Source organism: Electrona antarctica (genome assembly GCF_951216825.1).
Source record: "Electrona antarctica genome assembly, chromosome: 21".
In the NCBI taxonomy this organism is placed as follows: domain Eukaryota; kingdom Metazoa; phylum Chordata; class Actinopteri; order Myctophiformes; family Myctophidae; genus Electrona; species Electrona antarctica.
In genome coordinates, this window is record NC_136802.1 from 22,696,395 (window position 1) to 22,722,228 (window position 25,834).

The 25,834-nt window shown below is 44.2% G+C and overlaps 2 protein-coding genes across 2 annotated transcripts in view; both read left to right on the top strand.

Moving 5' to 3' along the window:
• The window catches only part of LOC306913975 (F-box/WD repeat-containing protein 7-like), a 48,206-nt gene that overhangs the window by 2,278 nt on the left and 20,094 nt on the right, over positions 1-25,834 (top strand). Inside the window, exons 2-3 of the mRNA XM_079490824.1 lie at positions 94-960; positions 24,431-24,513. Of these exons, the coding sequence (XP_079346950.1) occupies positions 139-960; positions 24,431-24,513 (905 nt within the window). The 5' untranslated portion in view covers positions 94-138. The remainder of the gene's footprint in view (positions 1-93; positions 961-24,430; positions 24,514-25,834) is intronic.
• On the top strand, positions 4,216-5,931 carry LOC306913748 (poly(A) RNA polymerase, mitochondrial-like; the record flags this gene model as incomplete). The annotated part of the gene is made up of 1 exon (XM_079490561.1): positions 4,216-5,931. One exon carries the CDS (start codon positions 4,216-4,218, stop codon positions 5,929-5,931), a length of 1,716 nt encoding a protein of 571 aa, XP_079346687.1.

The following is a 25,834-nucleotide window of genomic DNA, read 5'->3' on the forward strand; positions in this document are numbered from 1 at the left end:
GTGTGTGTGTGTGTGTGTGTGTGTGTGTGTGTGTGTGTGTGTGTGTGTGTGTGTTGCATCCTAGTTATTGTTGTTGTTCTGTCTTTTTCTCAGAATGTCTTCCGATTCACCCATCATCACACTGTGAAGACACTCCACATGGACAGAGAGATGGACAGAGAGACAGACGGACAGAACATCTCGATGGAGAGGAGACGGGGAGGAGAGGAGAGACAGAGAGCGGCCGAAGAAGAGACAGACATTGGGAGACTTGAGAGGAAGAGGAGATGGAGATCAGAGGAGGAGAGAGAAGACGAGGAAGAGAGGGACATGGAGGAGAGGACGAGCGAAGAAGGAGTGATGAAAGAGAACGCCAAGAGCCGTCTCATTGGTCGGTCTGGTGGCCCCTCCCCCTCTCTGCTCTCCTCCTGTCTTTCTTCCACCCGTCCTTTCTTCTCGTCCTCGTCGTCCTCGTCCTCCCCTCCTTTCCTCACCTCCTCCCCCTTCCCCCTGCTCTCCTCGGACGGAGAGGAGGTGAGCGTCGCCATAGTAACGCTTGAGGAGGAGGAGTCCTGTCCGTCGGAGCCCTTTGGCCCCGCCCACACGGGGGAGGAGGAGGCGACGGATGGTACGGCGGGAGGGGAGTGGGGAGAGGTGGCGGGAGGGACAACGGAAGAGAGGGGAGGAGGAGAGGAGGGAAGGATAGAGGATAGGAGAGGAGGAGAGGAGGGAGGGATCGAGGATGGGAGAAGAGGAGAGGAGGGAGGGATCGAGGATAGGAGAGGAGGAGAGGATGGAGGGATCGAGGATAGAAGAGGGGACGAGGGAGGGATCAAGGATGGGAGAAGAGGAGACAAGGATAGGAGAGAAGGAGAGGAGGCAGGCATCGAGGATGCGAGAGAAGGAGCGGAGGGAAGGATGGAGAGGAGGGAGGAAGAGGATATGTCAACGACGAAGTCTTCACCACAACTTCAGAGTAAAGTAAGAAAAAGTTTCTCACACTCTTCTTCCATTTCTTTGCCCTTTTCATCTTTTATCCACTAGATTCTATTTCTCTCACACTCATTTTCTTTCTGTCATCTCTCGTTGTTCCTTGTCTTTTATTGTCTCGCTAAGCATTGGTTAACTCTCTCCTATGGTAGTGTCTTTTCCAAACAATGGCTCGGGACCATTTTTGGGTCATGGACAGCTACAGTATTTTCACTATTTTTGAAATGGAGCTTAAGTGGTTAATTCATACAGTCTTTTTGAGTCTGGGTCCCGGGGAGACGCCAAATGTATCTTTTGGTTAAACAAATGAAAATTTGGGAACCCTGTCATATTGTGTGTTTCACAGCTGTCGCTTGACCTGTCGCTGCTCATTTGCTTTGTTGAACTTTTCCCAACTTGTATTTGTCACTAAATTAAGTCACAGATGTTACCCACCAGATGTCTGTCTTGTCACTCCATGTCACGCAGTGAAGCCCAGCTACCACTGGGAATGAACGACTGCCAGCTGCTGTGTGCTTGTTTGGTGGTCACTCATTAGTATTAGACTAGTCTCGTGTGGCCAGACTGTTGCGGCTGTTGTCATTTTCAAATGCTTAAGTTCCGTCATACAGTCTGGAGCAATGGAAGCTCTATCATGAGTAAGCAATAAAGCGGAAGTGAGGCCTTCTCCCTGCTTAGCAGAAATAGAAATAACATTTTTGTGAACGGAAATGGCAGCTTCCTTACTTGGATTTTGGGAGCTGTAGTTCCAGACTCTATATAGCATTTACAGATTGTGGAATAGTACTCTGGCTATACCCAAGACTAGTATTAGACTGATGATTGGTTGATAATTGATTGGTAACTTGATGGTAATTGCTTGGCAATAGTAGTAATTAGTAATTGGTATTAGTAAATGGTGGTAGGTAGGTAGGTAGGTATGTATGTAGGTAAATGAAAGCAGAGAGAGAACACAGACACGGGAATGTTGCTTTGTTGGTGTTGTTTATGATTGGCCGGATGGTTCACAATAGCACCAGACAACCACACACGCACACACTGCTGAAAAACTGTGTGGTGTGTGTGGTAGTGACTACACCGACTAGTGAGGTCTCCATGTTGTTGTTTCAGTAAACAAACTTAACACTTGCTGTTTGACAGAGAGAAATTAATTGAGAGAGACGGAGAGAAATTAATTGAGAGAGAGGTAATGTGTTTAACAAGATTTAGAAAATGCAATAAACTGTGAAACCTAACCAACTATCAAACATAAACCCAAACTATCAACACCACACACACACACACACACACACAGTTACACTCAGACAGTGTAATTCAAAATGCTTCACAGGAACAAAGGAGGAAAACAAGAATCAAAATGCAAATACAATAATAAAGCATCAAATAGTTATAGTAGAATTTAAAATAGGAGCAACTAAAACAGGAAAAGACATGCAACGATCTAAGTGAAAGCAATGCTAAAAATATTTAGTTTAAAAATGTCCACAGATTCAGAGAACCGTAGATCCCTCGGCAAGCTGTTCCACAGCACAGGGGCTATCTATCTAAAAAATCACACCCGTGTGAACTGAGTGGTGTAATATAGCCTGTCTGACGTAATGAAATCATGTCTGACGTAATGAAATCACACCCGGGTGAACAGGGTGAACATAGCAACCATGCTCATTTTTGCTGCACTAACAAAGCCAGTTGTAGGAGTGGTTTACACCACTCAAAAAATAGAAAGTCTCTGTGTGTACGGCGTACGTACGTGTGTACGTCTGTAATCCACGTAACTTGAAAACCTTTCGCCCCACATCCTTCAAATTCGACACACACATTCCACACATTAGTGCCCGGTGTCGAGTCCATCGGATAGCCGGTTGTCCAGAACCAGCACAAAAGCCTCTGCCCGGACTCTGGACCTAATCACCCCCATATCTCCATATATGGAGCTGGCCTGTTCTGACATCAAAACACTTCATATTTGGGTATGCCTGACACTCCATAAATAGGAATAAAGGGACACAGACAGTTAGAGAAATCTACATAATGGGCATAAAAGGGACACAGGGCACCGGTCTACTACAACATATGGGCATGCCTGATAAGGAACTCCATATATGGGCATAAAAGTGACAAGACATAATAACTGGGTGGGGCATCGTTTCAAGTAGGCCAGTGCCTAGTCTCGCGTAGCCAGACAACTATTCCACAATCTCCGAATGCTATATAGAGTCTGGGACTATAGCCCCCATGAGCTGAGTAAGGAAGCTGCCATTTCAGTTCACGAAAATATATTTTAAAATATCTTTAGAGCTTATTGTTTTATTTCCTTTTCTGCTAAGCAGCAAGCTGTATATGCTTAGATTTTTTCTATTTATATTAGGATAAATGTGCGTGACTGTAAAGACGAAACGGAAGTGGCGAGGAGGCTCAACTTCCGCTTTATCGCTTACACATGATAGCTCTTCCGTTGGACCAGACTGTATGATGAAGCATTTGGAAATTGCGGAGGCAACAGTCTAGTAACGCGAGACTAGCCAGTGCCCAACGTGCACCACTCTAGTAATAACTAAAGGCACCTTCTCGATATTTTGTTTTTGTGTTTATAATCACTAGGAGACCAGCACTAGAGGATTTAAGCCAGAGGTTCCCAACCACTGGTACCGGTCCGCTAAATATATATATATACCACCGGTATGCGAGAAGGGAATCCCAAATTCCCAGAGAGACAGTTACATACATACCCAGCCGATCGCCTTATTGGCCGGTGGATTACACCGGCCAATAAGTATACATACATTACATACCCAGACGATTGCAGTACTTGCACGCTCTGCTTGAGCAAGTAATTAAAGAAAGAAAAGAAGGAGAAGAAGGAAAAAAAGTCTGACGTCACAACAATCAATCTCCATATTTGGACCAGGCTGATCTAACTTCATATATGGACATGACAGAGACCTCTAGTGCTGAGATCATGCTAATGCACAACTCCATATATGGTTATTAGACGACTGGCATCATCGTGACAAGCATCCAGCAGCATCCACTTGCAATTTTCCAGAATTGCGCCTTTCTAGTTCATAGATTATTATAACGTTTTGACATTTTTCTTTTGAGTTATGTTCACTCCCGCAACTCATGCACCCTGACCTCAGGTTGAGAGCAACGCATGTGCCCTGACCTCAGGTTGAGAGTAACGCATGTGCCCTTACCTCAGGTTGAGAGCAACGCATGTGCCCTTACCTCAGGTTGAGAGCAATCATGTCATCCTCCATCAGTCTGTGCAGGTTGCATATGGGAGGAAGGAGTGGCTTGGAAAAGTGTTTTAAAAAGCTCAATGCGAGGATTCAGAGACGGCTAGGAACGAACGTTGTCGCGGCACGACGGGAGCATTTGACGAAAGATGTAACACTAACAGAACAAAGGGCTGAATACAGGTCATTTGAGGCTGTCCAAGCAGAGAGACTGGAACAGGCTGAGAGGTCCGTGCTCATCGGCTGTCCAAACAACTTGAACGAAAAAAAGGTCCTCGCGTACCTATCGAGACATGGGGATATCAACAAATGCTTCTTTTATGAAAACTATGGAATATATGCGGTAGTGGAGTACGCCGACAAGGGAAGCATTGCCTCGTTACACGAAGGGACTGCTATCCCCAGTGTCGACCATGAGTCCATGGTGCCTTTCAAATCCAGGCTGCTGTCCCTGAGGAGTTTAGGCCCTGTGGAGCCACCAAACAGCAAGGCAGGCTTACAGTTCCAACCACAGACCACCATCCCTGTCAACCTGCTCGTACAGAAACTGTCTGGAGAGGAGAGTATAGGCCAGCAGATCACCACGCTGAGAGAAGCCTACCAGTTGACGGAGGAGAATATACGCCTGCGCTTCCTGGTCTGCTCCCTGCTCAAAGACATCGCTGCTGCATATTTCCCAGAATGCACCGTCAGGCCGTTCGGCTCTTCTGTGAATGGCCTTGGGAAACTGGGCTGTGACCTGGACATGTTTCTAGATCTGAACGTCATTGGTGGAAGGAACATGGCGTTGCCTAAAGCAGGCTTTTCCCTAGAGTACCAGATGAAGCAGGACAACTCAGAGCGGGCTGTCACCCAGAACATCCTGTCTGTCATTGGGGACTGTGTGAACCATTTTGGAGCCGGCTGTGTTGGTGTGATGAAGATCCTGAACGCCCGCTGTCCTCTGATCCGCTTTGCCCACCAGCCCTCGGATTTTCAGTGTGACCTTACAGCCAACAATAGGGTGGCGATGAAGTGCACAGAGTTGCTGTACCTGTATGGAGAGCTCGACCAGCGGGTGCGCAGCCTGGCGTTCGCTGTCCGCTGCTGGGCCAGGGTTCATGGCATCACCAGCAGCATCCCGGGTGCCTGGATCACCAACTTCTCCCTCACAGTCATGCTACTGTTCTTCCTACAGCGAAGGAGCACACCCATAATCCCCACCCTGGACGACCTCCGAGACGTAGCAGGTCCCACGGACAGGAGTGTGATCGAGGGGAACGACTGCACGTTTGTCAGCGACTTCACCAAGATCCGCCACCAGGGCAACACAGAAACATCAGAGCAACTGCTGTATGACTTCTTTGAGTTCTACGGCACCTTTGCATTCGACCGAATGTCCATTAACATCAGAAAGGGTAAGGAGCAGAACAAGCCAGAGGGTGCCCCCCTGCACATCCAGAACCCGTTTGAGCCGTCGCTGAACATCAGCAAGAACGTCGACGTCAAGCAGCTCGGCCGTTTCGTGACTCTGTGCCAGGAGAGCTCCTGGCTGCTCCAGCAGGCAGAGAACAAGGCGCCGCAAGCGGCAGGTGGTGCCGCCAAGGCCACGCCGTGGGGACTGGCCAGCCTTCTTCTTCCCTCCCAGGAACCAAAAGGGATCAAAGGTCGCAAGACTAGGAAGAGGGAGCCGGCCAGCGAAGGAATCAAGAGCCTTCTGGAATCCCTGAAGAAAACAAGTTAACCAAGACTTGGGGCGAGGGCACGGTAGCACAGTCGGTAGTGCTTTCTCCTCTCCTCACAGCTAGAAGGTCCTGGGTTCAATTCCCCCTGGGGAAACTGGGTGCTGGGGGGCGTCTTCTCTCCTCCGCGTCATCAGTGCCCATACCCGAGGTGGGGTTGGCAAAAGACACACACACACGCACGTGTACGTGTGTGTAGTGGTGACTCGGCGAGAGTAACTTTTTGCTACAGCTGTCTTCACAAACGCGCACGCATTGCATGAGTGGTGTGTGCTAGGAATGTGTGTGTGTGTGTGTGTGTGTGTGTGTGTGTTACATTCCATTCATTGTGTGGAACTCCTGTAGTGGGAATGAAAGGATATGGAAGCTGCTCCCATGGGAACCGATAATATGTGAACAACACACTGTAATATTTCGCTATCATCGATCTTATCATATCATATCCTCACACACACACACACACACACACACACACACACACACACACACACTCTCTCTCTCGCTCTTAAACACCCTCTCTCTCTCTTAAACACTCTCTCTTAAACTATCTTACAAAACCATAAGAGTTGTGCATTTTTGTGCACACACACACACACACATACGCACACACATTTTCATTCACTTTTATTCCATAGAATCGCTGCAGTTCACAAACTCAGACTATCACCACTAGAGTGTATGTCTGTGTGTGTAGAAACTGGAACATTAATCTGGTTCAGTAATCCTTGAACATTTTCTATATTACTGAACTGGAGGATTACACACACACACACACACACATTCCATTGAATTTGTCTTAATTCTGTTTAATACTGACTTCAATACTGACTTCAAGGTTTCAAACTTGTGTGTGTGTGTGTGTGTGTGTGAGAGATCCAACTATCGCATTGAGTAGATACTAATATGTCTCTCTCCCACACACACACAGCGTACTGTAGTGTTATGGTCATGCTGTGGTCAGATGACTGTTGTGGATGTTAGAAGCTGACAGGAGTGTGTGTGTGTGTGTGTTTCTTTCTGTCTTTGTACATTAGAGGTGATCAGAACACACATATTTCTCTGTGTGTGCGTGATCACATTCTTGTGCGCAGCAGCATTCCGGACATTTTGGTCCATCGCATATAATCTCACCAACTCATTGAGACACGCGCGTGCACACACACACACACACACACACACACACACACACACACACACACACACACACACACACACACACACAGGATGTTAGTTATTCCAAGAATGAAGCTTGAGCAAATTTGACCTCAAAAGGAAATTGTTTGATTTGAATTAAATTTGACCATAATAGAGTCAGGAGGCATCGCTGTCTGAAACGTTGGGTTGCTTTTAATTATCGTACTCTAGTCCTGATTCCTACGAGAGTGTGCGGCGAGTCTTTGTGATCTTGGTGTCTTTTCCTTTGCAAAACTAAAAGGACTGGTGTGTGTCGCTCCTTGTGAAATGTGAACTTTGAATTTGAACATGATAATGCACATCACAGCGATACATTAATGTTCAAATTAAATTAAATGGATCAATCGATCATGAGATCCTAGTGGCATGTTGGTGGTTTAATTGTGAAGAGAGTAAGAGACATATGACACACCCAGTGCTAGGCGGCTTGGACTGCGACCACGCCTTAAAATAACATTTTGTTTTTGAATTCCACATGACCACTGTAATGCGAGTACACGTTCTAAGCCACGTTTGAACCTTTCAAAACCTGCTGCAGATATTCAACACCAAGTTTCAACATTTCTAGGCTTTCAAACTTTACTGTTTGAAAGCCTTGAATAATAGAATAATAGACTGGCCTACACATGAATCGGATTAACGATGGTCCACCCGGCACCAATTCATCTTCCTTGTCCAGAAGTTCAAGAACTCATACAACAGCAGCAATTATAATTATCAGTTTATTAACACCTTTACAGTGGTTTCAACTAGTGGTCCAGGGACAACGAGTGGTCCTTGAGGGGATTCCAGGTGGTCTCCAGCTAAATGATGGAAAGTTGGTAACCAAATGGACCCTTGGCTTATAGATCTTTAACTCTTGAGAGCGTAAAATGAAACCAAGTAGACCCTTATGGGTCCATTTAGCTTAATTTTACCCTCTAAAGAGTTAAATTATTGTTAAACGTCTGCATTACTTAATTTGCAAGAAGTCTACAGTTCTACACAATTATATATACGGACCTCGCGAATCATGACCCCTAGTGGCGAGGTGCGTATATATACAGACCTGGGAGAAAAAGAATAAAAAATGATTGCACAAAATAATAAATGAAGTGCGGATTAGCGTCTGTTAGATTTGCCCACATATCCCACATCAGTACAGAAAGGGAGTACTACTACATGTAATATCACAACAACCCCCCTCACCATAAAACGGATGAAAACAACCAAATGTTCTGACCATATGGGACCTTTGAAGGTTAATCTGAACAGGACGTGATGTCACAAACCTTGAATGTAGTGTCACTAATCACCAGACATCTGTGTCATTATCTCTGATTTCATCTCATCCTTTGATCTTCATACCAAGCTCTTCATCCTTTCATCTCTCTCTCTCACTCTCACTCTCTCTCTCTCTCTCTCTCTGTATTCTAGTCGTTTATCTAGGATGAGAGTATTAAGTCTTATTCATCCATCAATCTCCTTATCACTTATCAGTCTCTTCATCTGCCCATCCATCTTGTCATCTCTATCCAGTAGGGTCATCTTCATTTTACATCTCTCAGTCTATCATAATGTCTCTCTCTCACTCTCTCTCTTTCTGTGTGTCGCTCTCTCTAATCCTAATAGACCTAATCCTCTAACATTCTCTATCACTCCATCTACAGTATGTCTCTCATCCCATCCCCCTCTCTCCACCCATTCATTTTCTACTTGTCCTGTTTTTCTCTCTCCATCACTTTCTCTCTATACATCTCTCTCCCTCCCCCCCCCCTCTCCCTCCCCCCTCTCTCTCTCCCTCTCTCTCCCTCTCTCTCTCTCTCTCTCTCTCTCTCTCTCTCTCTCTCTCTCTCTCTCTCTCCCTCACTCTCATATTAGTGAGTATGTTGACGGATATTTGGAAAAAAGCTAAAATAGCCGATCTACAAGCTCACAAAACACGTGTGTTGCACAATTGTAAGCTTGTAGAGCGGCTATTTAGCAATTTTTGGGTAGCGATGTTGTATGACAAAGTATAAACTGAGGCATATGTGGTTAATCAGACTTAACAGATTTTGTCAATTATAAAAAACAATTAGAACCAACCAAATGGACCCGTATGGTTTCATTTTACACTCTCAAGAGTTAAAGCTAAACTCTTTTTACTAGCTAAACTCCATTTAGCTGGGGACCACCTGGAACCCCCTCAAGGACCACTGGTTGAAAACCACTGGGTTAATGGAATGTGTTTTAAATTCAAATTCTCTCTCTGGACAGTCACAGGTGTTAAGCAGACCTCGTACCCCCCCTCCCATCACCATGGTAACCTGTTCTCATTTCCTTCTCTCTCTCTCTCTCCATGTCCCTTAAGGCTCTGCTTCTCTCTCTCTCGCTCCTTCCTCCTCCTCCATCTCCTCTTCTCTTTTATCTCTCCGTCCATCTCCACTCCACTTATTCCTATCTGTTACCAATTTATCTCTCTCCATCACTCCATGTCTCTATCCCCCTCCATCCATTTCTCTCTCTCTCCCTCTATCCCCCCCCTCTTTGGTATGTGAAGTATTCAGTCAGTCTTTGATGAGACTGTATCACCACCCAGTTAACCGTGTGTGTGTGTGTGTGTGTGTGTGTGTGTGTGTGTGTGTGTGTGTGTGTGTGTGTGTGTGTGTGTGTGTGTGTGTGTGTGTGTGTGTGTGTGTGTGTGTGTGTGTGTGTGTGTGTGTGTGTGTGTGTGTGTGTGTGTGTGTGTGTGTGTGTGTGTGTGTGTGTGTGTGTGTGTGTGTGTGTGTGTGTGTGTGTGTGTGTGTGTGTGTGTGTTGCAGCTAACCTTCCAGCTAACTGCTGGCCTACATTAAAAACAGGAGCTGTCCTGTTGAGCGAGCACACATTCTCTATCTCTCTCTCATACACACACATATTACACTTCAAAGACTGGGGCGTAGTGTGTATGTGCAGTGTATGTTTGCTGACCTACTAGAAGTCATATTTAAGCAATAGAACTGCAGAGTGAGTATGGAAGACGACTCACAAAGATCATTGATTCAATGAAGATGTTTAACCCTAACGATCGATTGATCTGGCTGTCGGGCAGAAATCTCCAATCTCATATTTCAACTTTCTTGTAAATTATTTTGACATGTCATATTACAGTGTCATTGGCGAAAACCGATCTACAACAAGTTCAACATGTCCCAAATAATGCACCATATTCACACGGTGGCCATCTTGCCATTAACCCACTTGACTGCCTCACACGATTCAGTCTAATGTCCCTCACCGCCGCCCGTAGCAGCGGGGTCAGTCTAATGTCCCTCACCGCCGCCCGTAGCAGCGGGGTCAGTCTAATGTCCCTCACCGCCTCCCGTAGCAGCGGGGTCTTTTATTATGTAAACACCATAATTCTCTTCCTGAAAAAAGCAAAACCGCCTACAGCTAATGCTTTAAGTTAATGAAATGCCACCCTGCTTTTTCAATGCAAAATGCCAACACAGCCTTGTGTGAATATGGTCTTTGACATGGGTTCCAAAACTTTTTCATGTCAAGGACCACCAAATTGACATTTGTTAATCCGCGAACCCCCATTTGAAAAGATACAGCAGGGACTCCCATGCATAAGAGAAGATTTTTACGGCTCTAGCAGTGATTCTCAACCCGGTTAATTTCAAGTACCCCCAGTTTGACCTGCATTAGGATATGGACCCCCAATTTATATTGTAAAATCAATGTTAATTTGGTTCCATTTGTACACTCAGAGTTACAGACCCATGAGGGTCCATTTGGTTCCAAACTATCATTTAGCAGGAGTGATAGAGCGAAAACTAGATAAAGTGCCCCTCGGGGCACAGGTCGCCACCAGGGCAGGTCAAGGTGTGGCCTCCTGGTGGTGCTATTTGCGGGATTTTTGGTCAACATCTGGAGGAGTAATAGCAATAAATGTGTTTTACAAAAGTTGGCCTCCTGGTGGCGCTATAACCGTTATCATTGGCATCTAGGGAGTGTGTGTGTGTGCAAAATTTGGCATGGATCGGGCCAACGGTGCCGGAGATTAGCTGGTAACGGACGGACGGACACACACACACACACCCACGGACACACATGGACGGAGTGCAAAACATACTCTCTCCCCATGCCCTTCGGCCTGGTGGAGACAATGAGAGATGGACATAATCAGACAGAGGGAGAGATAAGATGTAAGAGCATAAAAGATGAGATAAGCATCCATAACAATCCATCCTTCACACATTCCTTTGATCACGCTGCTTGTGTGTGGAAGTATCCTTTAGCAAGATACAGTGTGTGTGTGTGAGTGAGTGTGTGTGTGTGGCACATTGTAAAAGCGCTTTGGATTAAAGTGCTGTATGTATGCACATTTTAACTTGGTGTGGTAACTTCGGATTTGCAGATTGGCATTTAAAGATGAGATGAAATTAAAAATGTTTTTTTCAGTCATGGAGCATATCTGAAATGTTTTGAAAATAGCAGATCTACAAGCTCACACAATGTGAATGTCAATGCGACGGATTGTGATCGAGCTTGTAGATTGGCTATTTTCTAATGGCCGAAATGTGTATATAGGGCTAAAGTGATTAAGTGTTTTGTAATAATAATCAAAATCTACAAAGTAACTAGTAACAAATAAAATAAATGCAGTGGAGTAAAACCGATATTTGCCTCCGAGATGTAGTGGAGTAGAAGTAAAAGTACTGGGAATTGGAAATACCTCAAAATTGTACTGAACTTAAGTACTTGTACAGTACTTAAGTAAATGTACTTTCCACCACTACCTAAGACAGACTGTCAAAGAGAGAGTTGGGGGCGAGAGAGAAACGGAGAAAGGGGGAGGGAGAGCGTGAGAAAAGGAGTGTGAGAAACAGAGCGAAAGAGAGTAGACAGCTTTATGACATTCCTCAAGTGTCGCCTTACTCAGTAAAAGCTTGTTTACACACATGTGACTTCACTAGACAATTAGAAACAGGTGTTTATAAATAGACAGACACAAAGACAGACAGACGCACAGACGGCCAGACAGACACATGGGTGACAAATTAAAGGAAGCGCCTGAATAAATGATTCAGTTACAACATCCTATCGTGCTCTGTGGCATGTATATAAATGACAAACAGGCCCGGTTGACCTTGATTTTGGCTCAAGATGACAAGAAGAGAAAAAGATCTATGAGACTATGAAAGAGTTCATTTTTTAAGTAGGGATGGCAAGAGCTTCAGTCACAGAGACTGCTCAACTGGTTCTGTGTTTCAGTGGGAACAGCAACTAAAGTGACATCTGCAATTACAATCTAGGAACGATGTCAGAAAATAGGGTTGAGAGCTCACATTCAATAACCGTGATGCTCGTGGATTATTATTATGGAGGAGTATGTAAAGAAAAAAATCAGATCCATCTTGAACACATGACTCTAGAGATACTGCGGTATTTTTGGACAGAATCTGGAGGAGTAATATCCAAAAATGTGTTTTCCAAAAGTTGGCCTCCTGGTGGCGCTATAACAGGCCGTTCTGGAATATTTGGGGCAGAGGTTCATCGTTGGCATCCAGGGAGTGTGTGTGGAAAATTTAGCATCGACCGGGTTAACGGTGCCAGAGATTAGCTGTATACAGACGGACGGACACACAGGCACACGGACGGAGTGCAACACATACTCTCTCCTCATGCCTTCGGCCTGGTGGAGACAATTACATTGAACACACACACAGTTCTGTAGGTCAGTGGATCAGCAGGAGCCAATGAGAGAGAGTGACACATAACCAGGTTGCTATGGTAACAGTGCAGAAAGAGAGACTTATAGAAAAGATGGAGAGAGGGGGGGTGGGGGGGGGGGGAGGGGGGGAGGAGTGTGAGTGAGAGAATGGGAGTGCGGACCTAGGTAGGGCCAAGGTTAGGGCCAATCTGTGGCGTGGGGACCACTAGTGGGCCGTGAGGATATTGCAAGTGGAAATTTGTAATGATGTTTGGGAGAGAAGAAACACTTTCCTGAGGTTTTTATGTGGGTAATTTGTGTTTTTAGATATTTTAGTATTTCAAAGTGTCCAGTGTCCATGTGTGTGTGTGCGTGTGTGCGTGCGTGCGTGCGCGTGCGTGCGTGCGTGCAATGTGCATGCATCCGTGTGTTCGCAATCGCATCATCGCCTGTCAAACATCAGCCCAAGTTCCACCCCCTTCCAGGCATGAAACTCACCTGTTGACACACTCACACTACTTGCTGCTCTGTCGCTGATTAGGTGTTGGTGATGAGCATGTGTTGCTCATCACCATCGCAGACATCAAGTGTGTGTCTGTGTATGGAACAAAGAACTGGGAACTGTCTAACTGCAATAATTGTTTTCCCTCCATTACAAGCACTAATTCCGTGGAGAGGGAAGGGGAAAATGTGAAGTAAAAAAAACACATGAATGATTGATGCTGCACCGTCTCACTGGATGCAGCAACAAGTGTCAGGCGTCAGTTTGTAGCTTTATGTCGCTGACTTCCATTGGAAATCTCTGGCTTTGTTGCTGCTAGTGGTAACCCATTTAGATCTGAGGCCAATAGAGGGTATGTGCATGCTTAAAGTGAATGGCACATCGAGTGGCAAATCGAGTGGCAAAGCAACATGCAAAGTGAGTTTAACATTGTTTAGTGTTGTTTAATGCAATCAGATAGGACTTTTCTGTGTGGATGTCTGGGCTGTCAAGGCCAGAAAGTCGTTTTTTGCCACTCGGTAGGCGTTCCTGCATAACTTCCTGGTTTGATGATGATGTCACGCGCATACCCTCTATTCTAAAGATGACTTCTAAATCATGACCTACGTTTTCTGAAAATATTCTGATTTTCATAAAAATACAAAACAAAAAAACAACAGCAACTACCTCAGAACTACCCCAAAAGGGATTCCCGGCTTGAAAGGAAATGTTAACAAAAAAGGGTTCCTGGTCTAAATGGATTAATACAACATCACAATCTCATCTCATCTCAATACATACTAATAATAGTAATAATAATAATAATAAGCTTTATATTTATAGCGCCTTTCAAGAGCAATTCCACAAAGTGCTTAACAGTAAGATTCACAACACAGGAAATAAACCAATAAACATAATGTATCAATAACAATAACAGCCTGGGCCATGGCTCAGCGTTCCAGGCACCTTGGCTGGTAACCCAGTCTGGCAGTGTGCCGCGGGTTCGACTCCCGATCCCGACGGCCTTTACTGCATGTCATCTCCCCATCTCTCCCCCCATTTCCTGTCAGTCTGTCCCTCCATAAAAAATATAAAATAAAGGCGAAAGCCACAAAAAAATTAATTAAAAAAAAAAAACAATAACAGATGAAACTAGATAAAACTGAGAGGGTTGGGGGGGTTAAAAGCACCTTTTGTAGTTTTCAGAAAACGATTTCAAACGAGTTTTACGTACTCTGCAAGCCTGATCTCCTCAGGCAGGGCATTCTAAAGTGTCAGAGCTCGAATCGCAAAGGCCTGGTCTCCTTTGGTTTTTAAACCAAACTTTTTTTGGGTGGGGAGGTTTTGCAGTAATGAAGGCAGGAATGAATAAACGCATTAATAATTTTGGTTAAGTCTGAGGTGGAAAGAAAGGGATTGATTTGATAAAGATAAATAACTTCTCATTAACTCATTTAATTCCAGATTTATTTCGATTAGGTTTCCCCGTGGGAGGAGGTCAAAAGGGGGGTGAGTGTAGCAGTGGCTCAGAGCCTCTGCCTGATGGCCTCAAAAGTCTAATATCTCCCCCGGTCCATAGGGATGTCCCTTTTGGTCTAGTGCAGGGGTGTGCAACTGGCGGCCCGGGGGCCACATGCGGCCCCCACCTTCACTTAATGCGGCCCGCATGTTAATATCAGAATACTGATATAGTATTGATTTCAGCTGTTACAATTCCCAACCCGCTTTAATTACTTCATGACTAGTATGAAATGACTAGTACTTAATGTTGTTGTCTTTTTGTGTCCAATGTAGTTATGTTAACAGTTCATAAAGTTAACATAACTATAACTAAATGCATTTGAAATTCAATCAAAAGGTTACTTTTCAGGATTCCAATTCAAAAATAGCAAAAATGATTCAGGTTTTCAATTCAAATATAGCAAAAAATACAAGCTCAAAACGCGTCGCATTGTGACGTGTTTTGAGCTTGTAGATCAGCTATTTTTGCTACGACAGTAATATGCACTGTGGCCCCTCTGGAGTGAGTGTGGAAATATATTGGCCATCGTCAAAGTTGCCCACCCCTGGTCTAGTGGTTAAGAGACCTGAGTTTGAATCCCAGGCGTTACACTCAGCCAATCAAATCATCGCTATGGGGTGACCAGCCAATGTTTGTGTTCACACAAACCCGGAAAGCTGGGCATAGGAGGGTCATGGCGCCCCTCAAAAAACCCAAAAGTCATCAAAGTAGTCCTTGGCAGTAAATGATGGTCCATACCCCCATCATCGTTCGTAGCAGAGAAGGTAGAGGTGTTGGAATCGGGTATCTTGGCATTACACTGAACAGTAAGCTCCACTTCAATCAACATACCATGGAAGTTTACCAACGCTATAAACAGTGTTTAAACACCTGTCTGTACCATAGCATTATTGAGCCTGTTATCATGATGTTCGGAGCCATCTGTTTTTTACACATTCCTGTGGTCACTATAAGAATATATTCTTAAAGGGATTGTATGTAATAAGATGGTCCCCTCTCCTTTGGGGTATTTATTTTTTGTCACGGTACACTTGCACATACATGACATTTTTTTCCTCTGCATTTAACCCCTCCTAACTATTAGGAGCAGTGGGTAAGTGCCATTAATACAGCGTCCAGGGAGCAGTTGGGGGTTAAATGTCTTGGCTCAGTACAGGGAAACTTTGACACAGAGACCCAGGTCAGGGGGCGAACCAGCCAGGACCTTCTGTTTCCCAGTTGTCCTCTTTACCCATTCAGCTATGGCCAGCCACCACAAAAACTAAAACTAGTCAGTAGTCGGCCTTGGGAACCAACAGTTCCCAAGCCATGTGGTACAAAGGGCTGGAGCTTATCCCCTGTTTCCGTAGCTTGAGGCAGCTTGATGTGCAAGTGCATCCCCTTGACTAGTTTTTTTCCCCGCGACTTTAGCCCCAATCCAACCCTTGATGCTGAGTGCCAAGCAAGCAGGCATAGAGGGTATGCACGTGACATCATCATCATACCCGGGAAGTTATGCGGGAACGCCTACTGAGTGGCAAAACACTACTTTCTGGCCTTGACAGCCCATACATCCAAACAGAAAAGTCATATCTGATTGCATTAGACGATGTTAAGCAACGTTAAACTCACTTTTCCACTCACTTTGCCACTCGATTTGCCACTCTATTTCCCATTCACTTCATGCATGCGCATACCCTCTATAGGGTACCATTATAGTCTTACTCTGCAGGTGGATTGAACCCCCATCTCCCAGTCTCAGGGCGGCCATTTGGAAAATAGTCGATCTACAAGCTCACAATGCATCACGATGCGACTCATTGTGAGCTTGTAGATCGGCTATTTTCAAAACATTATTATACATTTGAAAACTTTAAATGGGACATTCTGCTTAATTAGTACTTTTACTTTTGGTACTTTAAGTACATTTCACAGCCAATACTTTTGTACTTTTACTCAAGTAAATGTTGAATTCGGGACTTACTTTTAACAGGGTATTTTTTTTTTTTTTTTTTGCTTTCGTTTTTTTTTATCTTTTTTTTTTGTAGAGGGATAGATTGAAAGTGGGCTGACAGGGAATGGGGAGAGAGATGGGGGGTTGACATGCAGTAAAGGCCGCCGGGATCGGGAGTCGAGCCCGCGGCACACTGCCAGACTGGATTACCAGCCTAGGTGCCTGGACCGCTGAGCCACAGCCCAGGCCTAACAGAGTATTTCTATATTGGGGAATACTGTACGTTAGTCCGATTTACCAATAGTCCCACATGAGCCGCGGTTTTATATTGAATATTGGGGGTGGAACACTGCCTCTCTGAGTGCGTTTTTCCAGATCAACCACCTAACCCTGATCTTAACCTCACAAAAACCTATTAACCTCAAAACCATAGAGTGATAGAGTGTGACCCAACTGGAGTCTTAGGAGACAGGAAGTCATACTATTGGCGATGAGTGGAGTTGTCTTGACAATGTATCATGTTGTTTTGTTTTGTGTGTGTGTGTGTGTGTGTGTGTGTGTGTGTGTGTGTGTGTGTACGTCTGTCCGTCTGTTACCAGCTAATCTCTGGCACCGTTAACCCGGTCAATGCACACACAGTGTGTGTGTGTGTGTGTGTGTGTGTGTGTGTGTGTCGACCTACAGGTCAGTCAGCTGTGAGAAAACTTTGACCCCTTCAACCCCCCCTACTGGTTTTGCGAGTTTGTGTGTGTTTGTGCTTTACCTTGATGTGATAAACAGGGATTTGTGAATGAAGTCCTTGGGATCATTTGTTGAATGAGATAATTAGACATGATTACATTTGTCGTGTTTTCAAACCTTTTGGCAGTAAACCCTATGTACACACACACACACACACACACACACACACACACACACTTTCCCACTGATTGTACAAAGTAGACCATTATTGAACCCTAGTACAAACGCATCACCACTCCTGTGTGTACCAGCCCGGCTCCACCCCTCTTTCTCTCTCTCTCCACATTCCTCCCTCTCTCATTCCATTCTATTCTATGGAGAACTAAAACTACCAGCCAAGCCTGCCCCACACACACACATGCACGCACGCACACCACTCACGCGTGCACACTGCACAAGGAAGAGAGACATGTCCTAGCGTGTTCCTCAGAGAGAGAGAGAGAGAGAGGGAGGGAAGAGTGTGTGAGAGAGAGGAGGGTTCATTTGCACTGCACTTGTCGAAGAGGACAAGCGAGGATTCTCATTCTATCAGAGAGGGGGGGAGAGAGAGAGAGCGAGAGAGAGCTTGCATTTGGACTGTATTTATGAGGAAGGCAGCGCGGATTCTCCACTCTTTCATTCCATAGAATGACACACAGATTGGCGTACTGTAGCAACGGATGACGGGGCGCTGTTTCTGTGGATTTTATCATCTTGTGAATACGATGGGACACTAGAAAAGATGCATCTTTAAATGGATAAATAAACCAGGTGTTTTATTACATACATTTCTAACGGACGTTTCTTGTGGGATTTTGTTTTCTCTACTCCATCTATCGGAACCAACCATGGGTTTCTACGGCACTTTGAAGCTCATCTTCTATAAAGTGAGTCTGTGTGTGTGGGTGTGTGTGTGTGTGTGTGTGTGTGTGTGTGTGTGTGTTCAGATGACAAGGCGTTTTCCGAGTGTGGGAAGAAATGACAGTGTGTGTGAACGCGCATGCTTGTCAGTTGAACCACTGCGGAACCGGCGAGAGAGAGGACAGAATGTGACTCTCTCTCTCTCTCTCTCTCTCTCATCTCTGATCGATTAGTCTGATAGATGAACCACTTGAGCCATATTTTATATTTTGTCCAACAACTGTGACGTGTTGTGAGCTTATAGATCAGATATTTTTGGTATTTTGGAACATAATTAAATTAATTGTTTCATTAAAACAGGTTTTTAAACACTAAATCGATTAGTTTCGTTAACCCCATATTCTCTCCCCGTGGACCCCCCTCTCTCTTCCTTCTCTCTCTATCTCTCCTCTCTCTCCTTCCTTAATTCTCTGCTTCTCTTTCTATCTCTCTCTCTCTCTCTCTCTCTCTCTCTCTCTCTCTCTCTCTCTCTCTCTCTCTCTCTCTACTCACCTAGCCTTGGTAAAAAATAGCCTACTCGATGTATTCTTCATTTGCATGCATATGCAAATGAGCTGTATAGATGCATTGACATGACATGGGCAGTGCAGTTTATCAGATGAATGCAGATATGGCCTCATTACTGGTTCAATCATAATCTGCATAATAATCAGATTTTTTTAATCTGCAATGTATGTAGGCTATAAGGCTACTCATTGTAGAGCACTGTGGTTCTCAAAGTGGGGCCCGGGGACCCCCAGGAGTCTTCAGGGGGTCCCCAGCAAAGTTAGTTCATGTAGAATCAAAATCATTTCCTGTATGATCCTGTAGACATCAGCTATTTGAAAACAGCCAATCTGCAAGTAGATATTTAAGAAATATTTTAACAAAAATCCTATGTAGGTCGCTGGTTCCAAATCTTTCCAGACGGGGGTCCACGTAAATATACACTAGCCTGGCATGTCCAGACTAATATCATATAGTCTGATATTAGTGTGATTGGTCACCCACAACTCTGGGGTGAGCGAAATGTAATTAAAACTGAGCAGTGCCAGACCAATCTCCCCAGGGATTTATTTTGTATTTTTCCTGTAGCAGATTCGGTTGATTTCCAGGCTAAATGTACATATACATGTGGTGGTCCTTGACCAGTTGCTCCAAAAGTTGAGTGACTGAAACGACAGAAAGACATGGACAGAATTATAGATGGATGGATTCATTAGATGGATAAATAGATGTTTTGTACTGTATGGTAGACAGATTTAAGAGTCAATATTTTGTAACATGCTCATGCAAGTATGTGCAGTGGAATGTAGGTGTGACATGCTCTGCCAGACTGCTAGCAATGTACAAAATGGAATGAAACAAAACGAGATCATTAAAGACGAGCTCTTATACTAACAAGGTTTATAACACGTGTACTGAGCTTGTAAGTTTGTAAAAAAAGAACATTTTAAATAACCTTATTGTTATTATGAATGAAGTATTAATATAGAATTTGGATTTGCATCTTCCCTGGGTTACTTAGGTATCGGTAGGATATTTAACAGCCAGGTACTTGGTGCAAAAATCTGTAAATATGATGTGCTGATTAATTATCTACTAGATACAACCCAGCGAACGTACAACTTATGATAGATAAGTACAACTTCTAAATCGGTGTTCATTTTGTTGACTAAGTCTAATATTTTGATATTTAGTCGACTATAGACTAAGACAAACAATTTCAGATGACTAAAATAGGACTAAAACTAAATTATTTAAAAGACTAAACATCAGAACGTCAGAATTAACACTGCACTAAATGAATGTCCTGTGTAGGTACTGGGTAGGTAGATGGATGGGTATTTGGGTGGGTGGGTAGATGGATGGATGGAGAGATGGATGCACTACATCGTTTAGTGGGTGGGTACTGCTGCAGTCAGAAAACAGACCATCCATGTACTGCAGTGTCTGCTGTAGGTGATTAAATTACAAATTAATGTGATTATATGAATGACACACACACACACAGAGTACATATCGATTTAAGAGTGACAGTGTAAGGGAGGCTGCGTGTGTGCAATGAACATCACTTTGTGTGTGTGTGTGTGTGTGTGTGTGTGTGTGTGTGTGTGTGTGTGTGTGTGTGTGTGTGTGTGTGTGTGTGTGTGTGTGTGTGTGTGTGTGTGTGTGTGTGTGTGTGTGTGTGTGTGTGTGTGTGTGTGTGTGTGTGTGTGTGTGTGTGTGTGTGTGTGTGTGTGTGTGTGTGTGTGTGCGCGTGCTGAACGCAGCACGTGTTGCAGTCTCTATTTTTGGTTCAACACACTCGGCTCCACATTCCCCTCATTTACCACATTCCACTGAGAGAGGATGTATAGAACAGAAGAATGAGAAGGAAAGAGACAGAGAATGTATAGAATGAGGATGAGAGAGAGAGAGAGAATGTAGGTATTTTTGTGAGAATAACAAGAGAATGTATGCATACTGAGACGAACAAGGTCCTAAAAGAGAGAGAATGGTATACGAGGTGAGGCAGGGAAATGAAAGGGTGTGGAGAGAGAGAGAGGATAAAGGGAAAGAGCGACAGAAAGGGGGAAAAAAGGAGAAGTAAATGGGACAGCTGTGAGATCTTCATGTTATCCTCATTACCCAATTGGTTCACTGTAGTGTACAGTACAGACAAGGGATTCATGTTTACTGCTGGTGTTGAATTTACCCACAGGATTGTTTATTTGAAGTACTTTTTTCTTGAATTGAAATGTAGGGGTTAGAGGTTGGGACAGCCACCTTCCAATAGGAAGTGACATATAAAGGATGTTTTTTTAATATATTTAATTTTATATTATCTCAATTAATGTATTGTGATTAATTAGACTATACTATGACATTACTACAGTGAAAAGTCTGAATACTAAATTGTTTTTAATGTGTTTTTCATTGTGGGACTGCAATTTGAACCAATTTGGTGGCCCATATAAGGGTCCATTTGGTTACCAACTCTCCATTTAGCTGGGGACCACCTGAAAGCCAAGGACCACTGGTTGAAAACCACTGGTATAGATGGATGGATAGATAGAATAAAATAATCGTTCTAATTAAGGTATACTTCATTCTTTTCATGGAACCAATGCTTCTCATACGAGGAAATCAAGAAATCCATTCCATCAATTCCATGTGCGTTAATGCCTGAACAACTCTACTGTTATGTTAAAAACGGACCGCTTGTGTATCGCCTCACGCTAAAATACGAAGTAACATCTATATTCTGTTAAAAAACGCATCGCGCTTTTATTCTTAACAGCGGTGCCTGCCTGCCTGCCTGGCTGACAGCCTGTCACTCAAGACGGCCGTGGGCCTGCCTCTAAGCGCAAAGGCCGCACGCCTTGTTCTTTTGCGGCAGGATCCATAAACAAGGGTCCATGACATCAGAGACACTGGGCTCACTGCTAAAATCTAAAATATCTAAAACCACATATTACACACACAAAGACCCCCAGGAAAGTCTTCTAGATCTTCTAAACGTCATTAACATATTTTTTTTGTTGCAAAAGACGTGAAGTGTCCCTTTAATATTGCTAGAACGTTAATATGAACCATATTAACATTGTAGCATAGCATAGCTCAGTTTAACACATCTATCGATCTATCGATCCCCAATGTCTGGCTTTGTGTGTTCCACCCGTGACCTCATGTATGTGGCCAAGCAGGGGCGGAGCCAGGAACTCTTTATGAGGTAGGCAGACCAGGCAGCCCCCCCCACCCTATATTAGCTTATATATAGGGTACACTAATTAGATGATTGGTAAATGATTAGCCATGACAACGACATACACTTTTATTTTGTACTTTCTGGAACCACAAGCACTGATAATCACGTCAGTGTCAAAACGCTGTATATCCATGGCTGTATTCAAGCCATGGATATTGGTGAAACCATCTGCTGTTATGCACGTAATTCCAATTGATTGGTTGAGTTGGTGGCTCCTTGATCAAAGCTATGATAGATCCCCGATTTTCTGTGGAGACCGGCGACAGAAGCGTGCAAAAGCAGCAAAACGAGGGACCTCTGGTTCTCCCCCCAGTGTGGGTGGTGGTGGTGTAAGCTTAGCGGTGTGGTGGTATCCTTGTACGCCTACAGGTTTAGGCGTCCTCGCGTCGAAAATAAGTTTGCTCTGGACAAACTTTTTTCTTTCTCCGGTGCCATCGTGTGTCTGCTGTCTCAAGAATGAGGTCGGGACTCAGTGACGGGACATTATGTGTGTGTGGTGTTTATATATCGTGACGTGAAAACTGGTTCTAGGGGGATGCAGGCACCTAGCAGACACGTTTCACACTAGAGTGTGAAAAGACCCAACATTGGAGGCGCTAGCCCCTCCAATGTTTGGCTTTCAGAAATTACGATAAAGGGGGAGGGGTTAGCGGTTAGGGGAGGGGATGATATTGTAAAGTCACTATATCACTGTTTTTTTTATTAAAAAAATATATATATAGATATCATGGAGGGCAGGGGGGCGGGAATCCCATTGTGGGTGTATAGGACTTTTCTCCATCACTAAACACTAGTGAAATTCACCCGAACACCTGCCTGTAGAAAGAAACAGGGGATGTGGGCAGGGAAACAAACCTTCCTTCTATGATGTCACTGAGCATCATGAAGGTACTGAAAGACCCACACACCTCAGACATCAGCAACATTAAATTACAAAAATATAATTTTTAGTGGTCTAGGGTTAAATATATAAAGAAATCACTGACACATTGAATCATTAACAAATGTATATATTTTTTTAGTGGTGTAAACCACTCCTACAACTGGCTTTGTTAGTTTACGTGTCTGTCTGTCTGTTCGTACCAAAAAATGAGCATGGTTGCTATGGTCACCCAGTTCACACGGGTGTGATTTAATTACGTCAGACATTACGTCAGACCACAGCTGATCAGTCTATATAAGACCTTACACCACTCAGTTCACACGGGTGCGATTTTTTTTTAAATAGGGGAAATCGTTGATGTGCTATTTGTACTATTTTTGAGTGGTGTAAACCACTCCTACAACTGGCTTTTGTGTGCAGAAAAAAATGAGCATGGTTGCTATGTTCAAAATAATTTCTGACGTAATTAAATCACACCCGGGTGAACTGGATGACCGTAGCAACCATGGTCATTTTCTCTGCACAGAAAAAGCCAGTTGTGAAATCACATCCGGGTGTGATTTCATTACGTCAGATCAGAGCTGATCAGGCTACATAATACCTTACCTTATTTCATTACGTCAGACATTACGTCAGACCACAGCTGATCATGCTATATAAAACCTTACACCACTCAGTTCACACGGGTGTGATTTTTGAAAAATGTATGGACATATTTCGACATGGAAATGATTGACGATTATGCAAAAGCAATTGCGATTATGTCAAATAATTGCTATTAGGCGATTCTGTAATAATTGTGACAGGCCTATAACATACAGCATAGTATTATTACCAGTAAGACGCCATAAAGGGTGAGGTTGCGCTAAAATAACAGGTCTGGGAATGCCCATATATTGACCTAAAAATAAATATATATATGACATTTTAGGGTCTTGTAGGGTGTAAAATGTGTGCTAATTAGTAAGGCCAGCCCAGTTAGGGCCCAGTTAGCTGGCTGCTGGGTGCGGCTGCACTAATAACTTTGGGGCGTCTAGAGTTTGAATGGACAGGTATCAGTCAAAAGGGAGACATTGAAGAGGAAGGATGGGTGGGGAAGGATCAACATATGGAATGTCAGAACGGGTCAGCTCCATATATGGAGATCTAAGGGTTTGAGGTCAGATGTAGAGTTGCTGGCCGGCTCCATATATGCAGATCTAGGTCCAGTCTTCTCCATGTATGGCTATCCAGGGTTTGATGAGGTCAGTGGCGTGATCTTCATGTGCAGACGGCCATATATGGAACGTGTCACGGGGCATGATGGATTGACAGCCATATATGGAGCGTGTCATGAGGCGTGACGGACAGACGGATGGACAGACTGACAGGTTTTAGCGTGACTGACAGATTTAGCAGGTTTTCATGGTAATCTACGATCGCAACTAACCCCCTCCTGCATCTCTCTCTCTGAATCAGATGAAAAGGAAGTTGGATCACGGACCAGACGGGCGACCGTTTCCTTCTGGGAAGAAACAGTGTAAAGACAAGAACTACCTCAGGTTGGTGCACGCACGCACGCACGCACGCACGCACGCACGCACGCACGCACGCACGCACGCACGCACGCACGCACGCACGCACGCACGCACACAACCAGTGATTCTGCAGCATTACATGATTCTGCCGTGAGCTAAATATCAATTTGGCACTTGCTCAATGTTGGCACCAGTGCCAACAATGGCACAAAGGGGGGGGCATAAGTGTGAGAGGAGTTTTCGTTTAAAATAAACAATTTCATTTTATAGTCCTTCACATTAGTAAGTAAATATCCTGCACATAATTCTAGTTCATTAAAACTCTGAACTCTGACTCTGATTGCTAATAGAGTCTAATGATCAATCAAAATATGTTGGAATTTTTTATGTGGTGTGATTACAATTTATGTTTGGCGGCTGTGGCTCAGGAGGTAGAGCAGGTCGTCCAATGATCCCTGGGTCGGCGGTTCGAATCCCGGCTTCTCCTGTCCACATGTTGAAGTGTCCTTGGGCAAGACACTGAACCCTACATTGCCTCCAATGAGTTGGTCGGTGTGAGCTTGCCACCATTGGTGTGGGAAGTGAGGACGCTGGCGTCGACTGTTCGCCGCTTCACCTCCAAATGTATGAATGAATGAATGAACCATTGTAAAGCGCTTTGAGCACTTGGAAAAGCGCTATAAAAATGCAATTCATTATTATTCATTATGTTGACATGGCACATCGACTATCTTCTAGAAAATAAAAACATGGCACTTCATTTGAAAAAAGGTTGCAGACACCTGGTGTAGACTTAATGCCTGAGTTATACTACGTGGCGACTGTCAAAAATAGCCTAGTTTTAGTTAGTTAGTTATTTTATTGACACAATTGTATAAAAAATGGGGTCCAACATCCCCCCCAACCCAAGAACAAAACATGAATTAAAACATTTAAAGGTAGAATTATACAACACAAAATCCCACGGCTCAGACAGTAGGAGATTTCCGTTGCTCCCAAAATGAAAGGCAAACGATACGATAACGAAAGGTCCTCCATTAGTGGCCACAAAGAGTGAGCTCAGTCTGGTGAAGCTGTGTCTATGCGAGATATGGCCGAGCTACACCAGGCTTTTCAGCGTGCGTTTGCGCATATACGCACACACACGCTCGTTGTAGCTCTGCCGTCAGGGAACACGATGTTCTTCATTTCGTATGCCAGTCTCACATTGATGACATACGTACAGTACAGTACAGTGCACAGGTGGTGTATACGCCTCCACCTCCTCATCTCCACATGCCGTCAGCGTGTGAGAGCACAGCTGGCACGGTGCGATGGGTATTCTCAATGCATCCTCAATGCAATG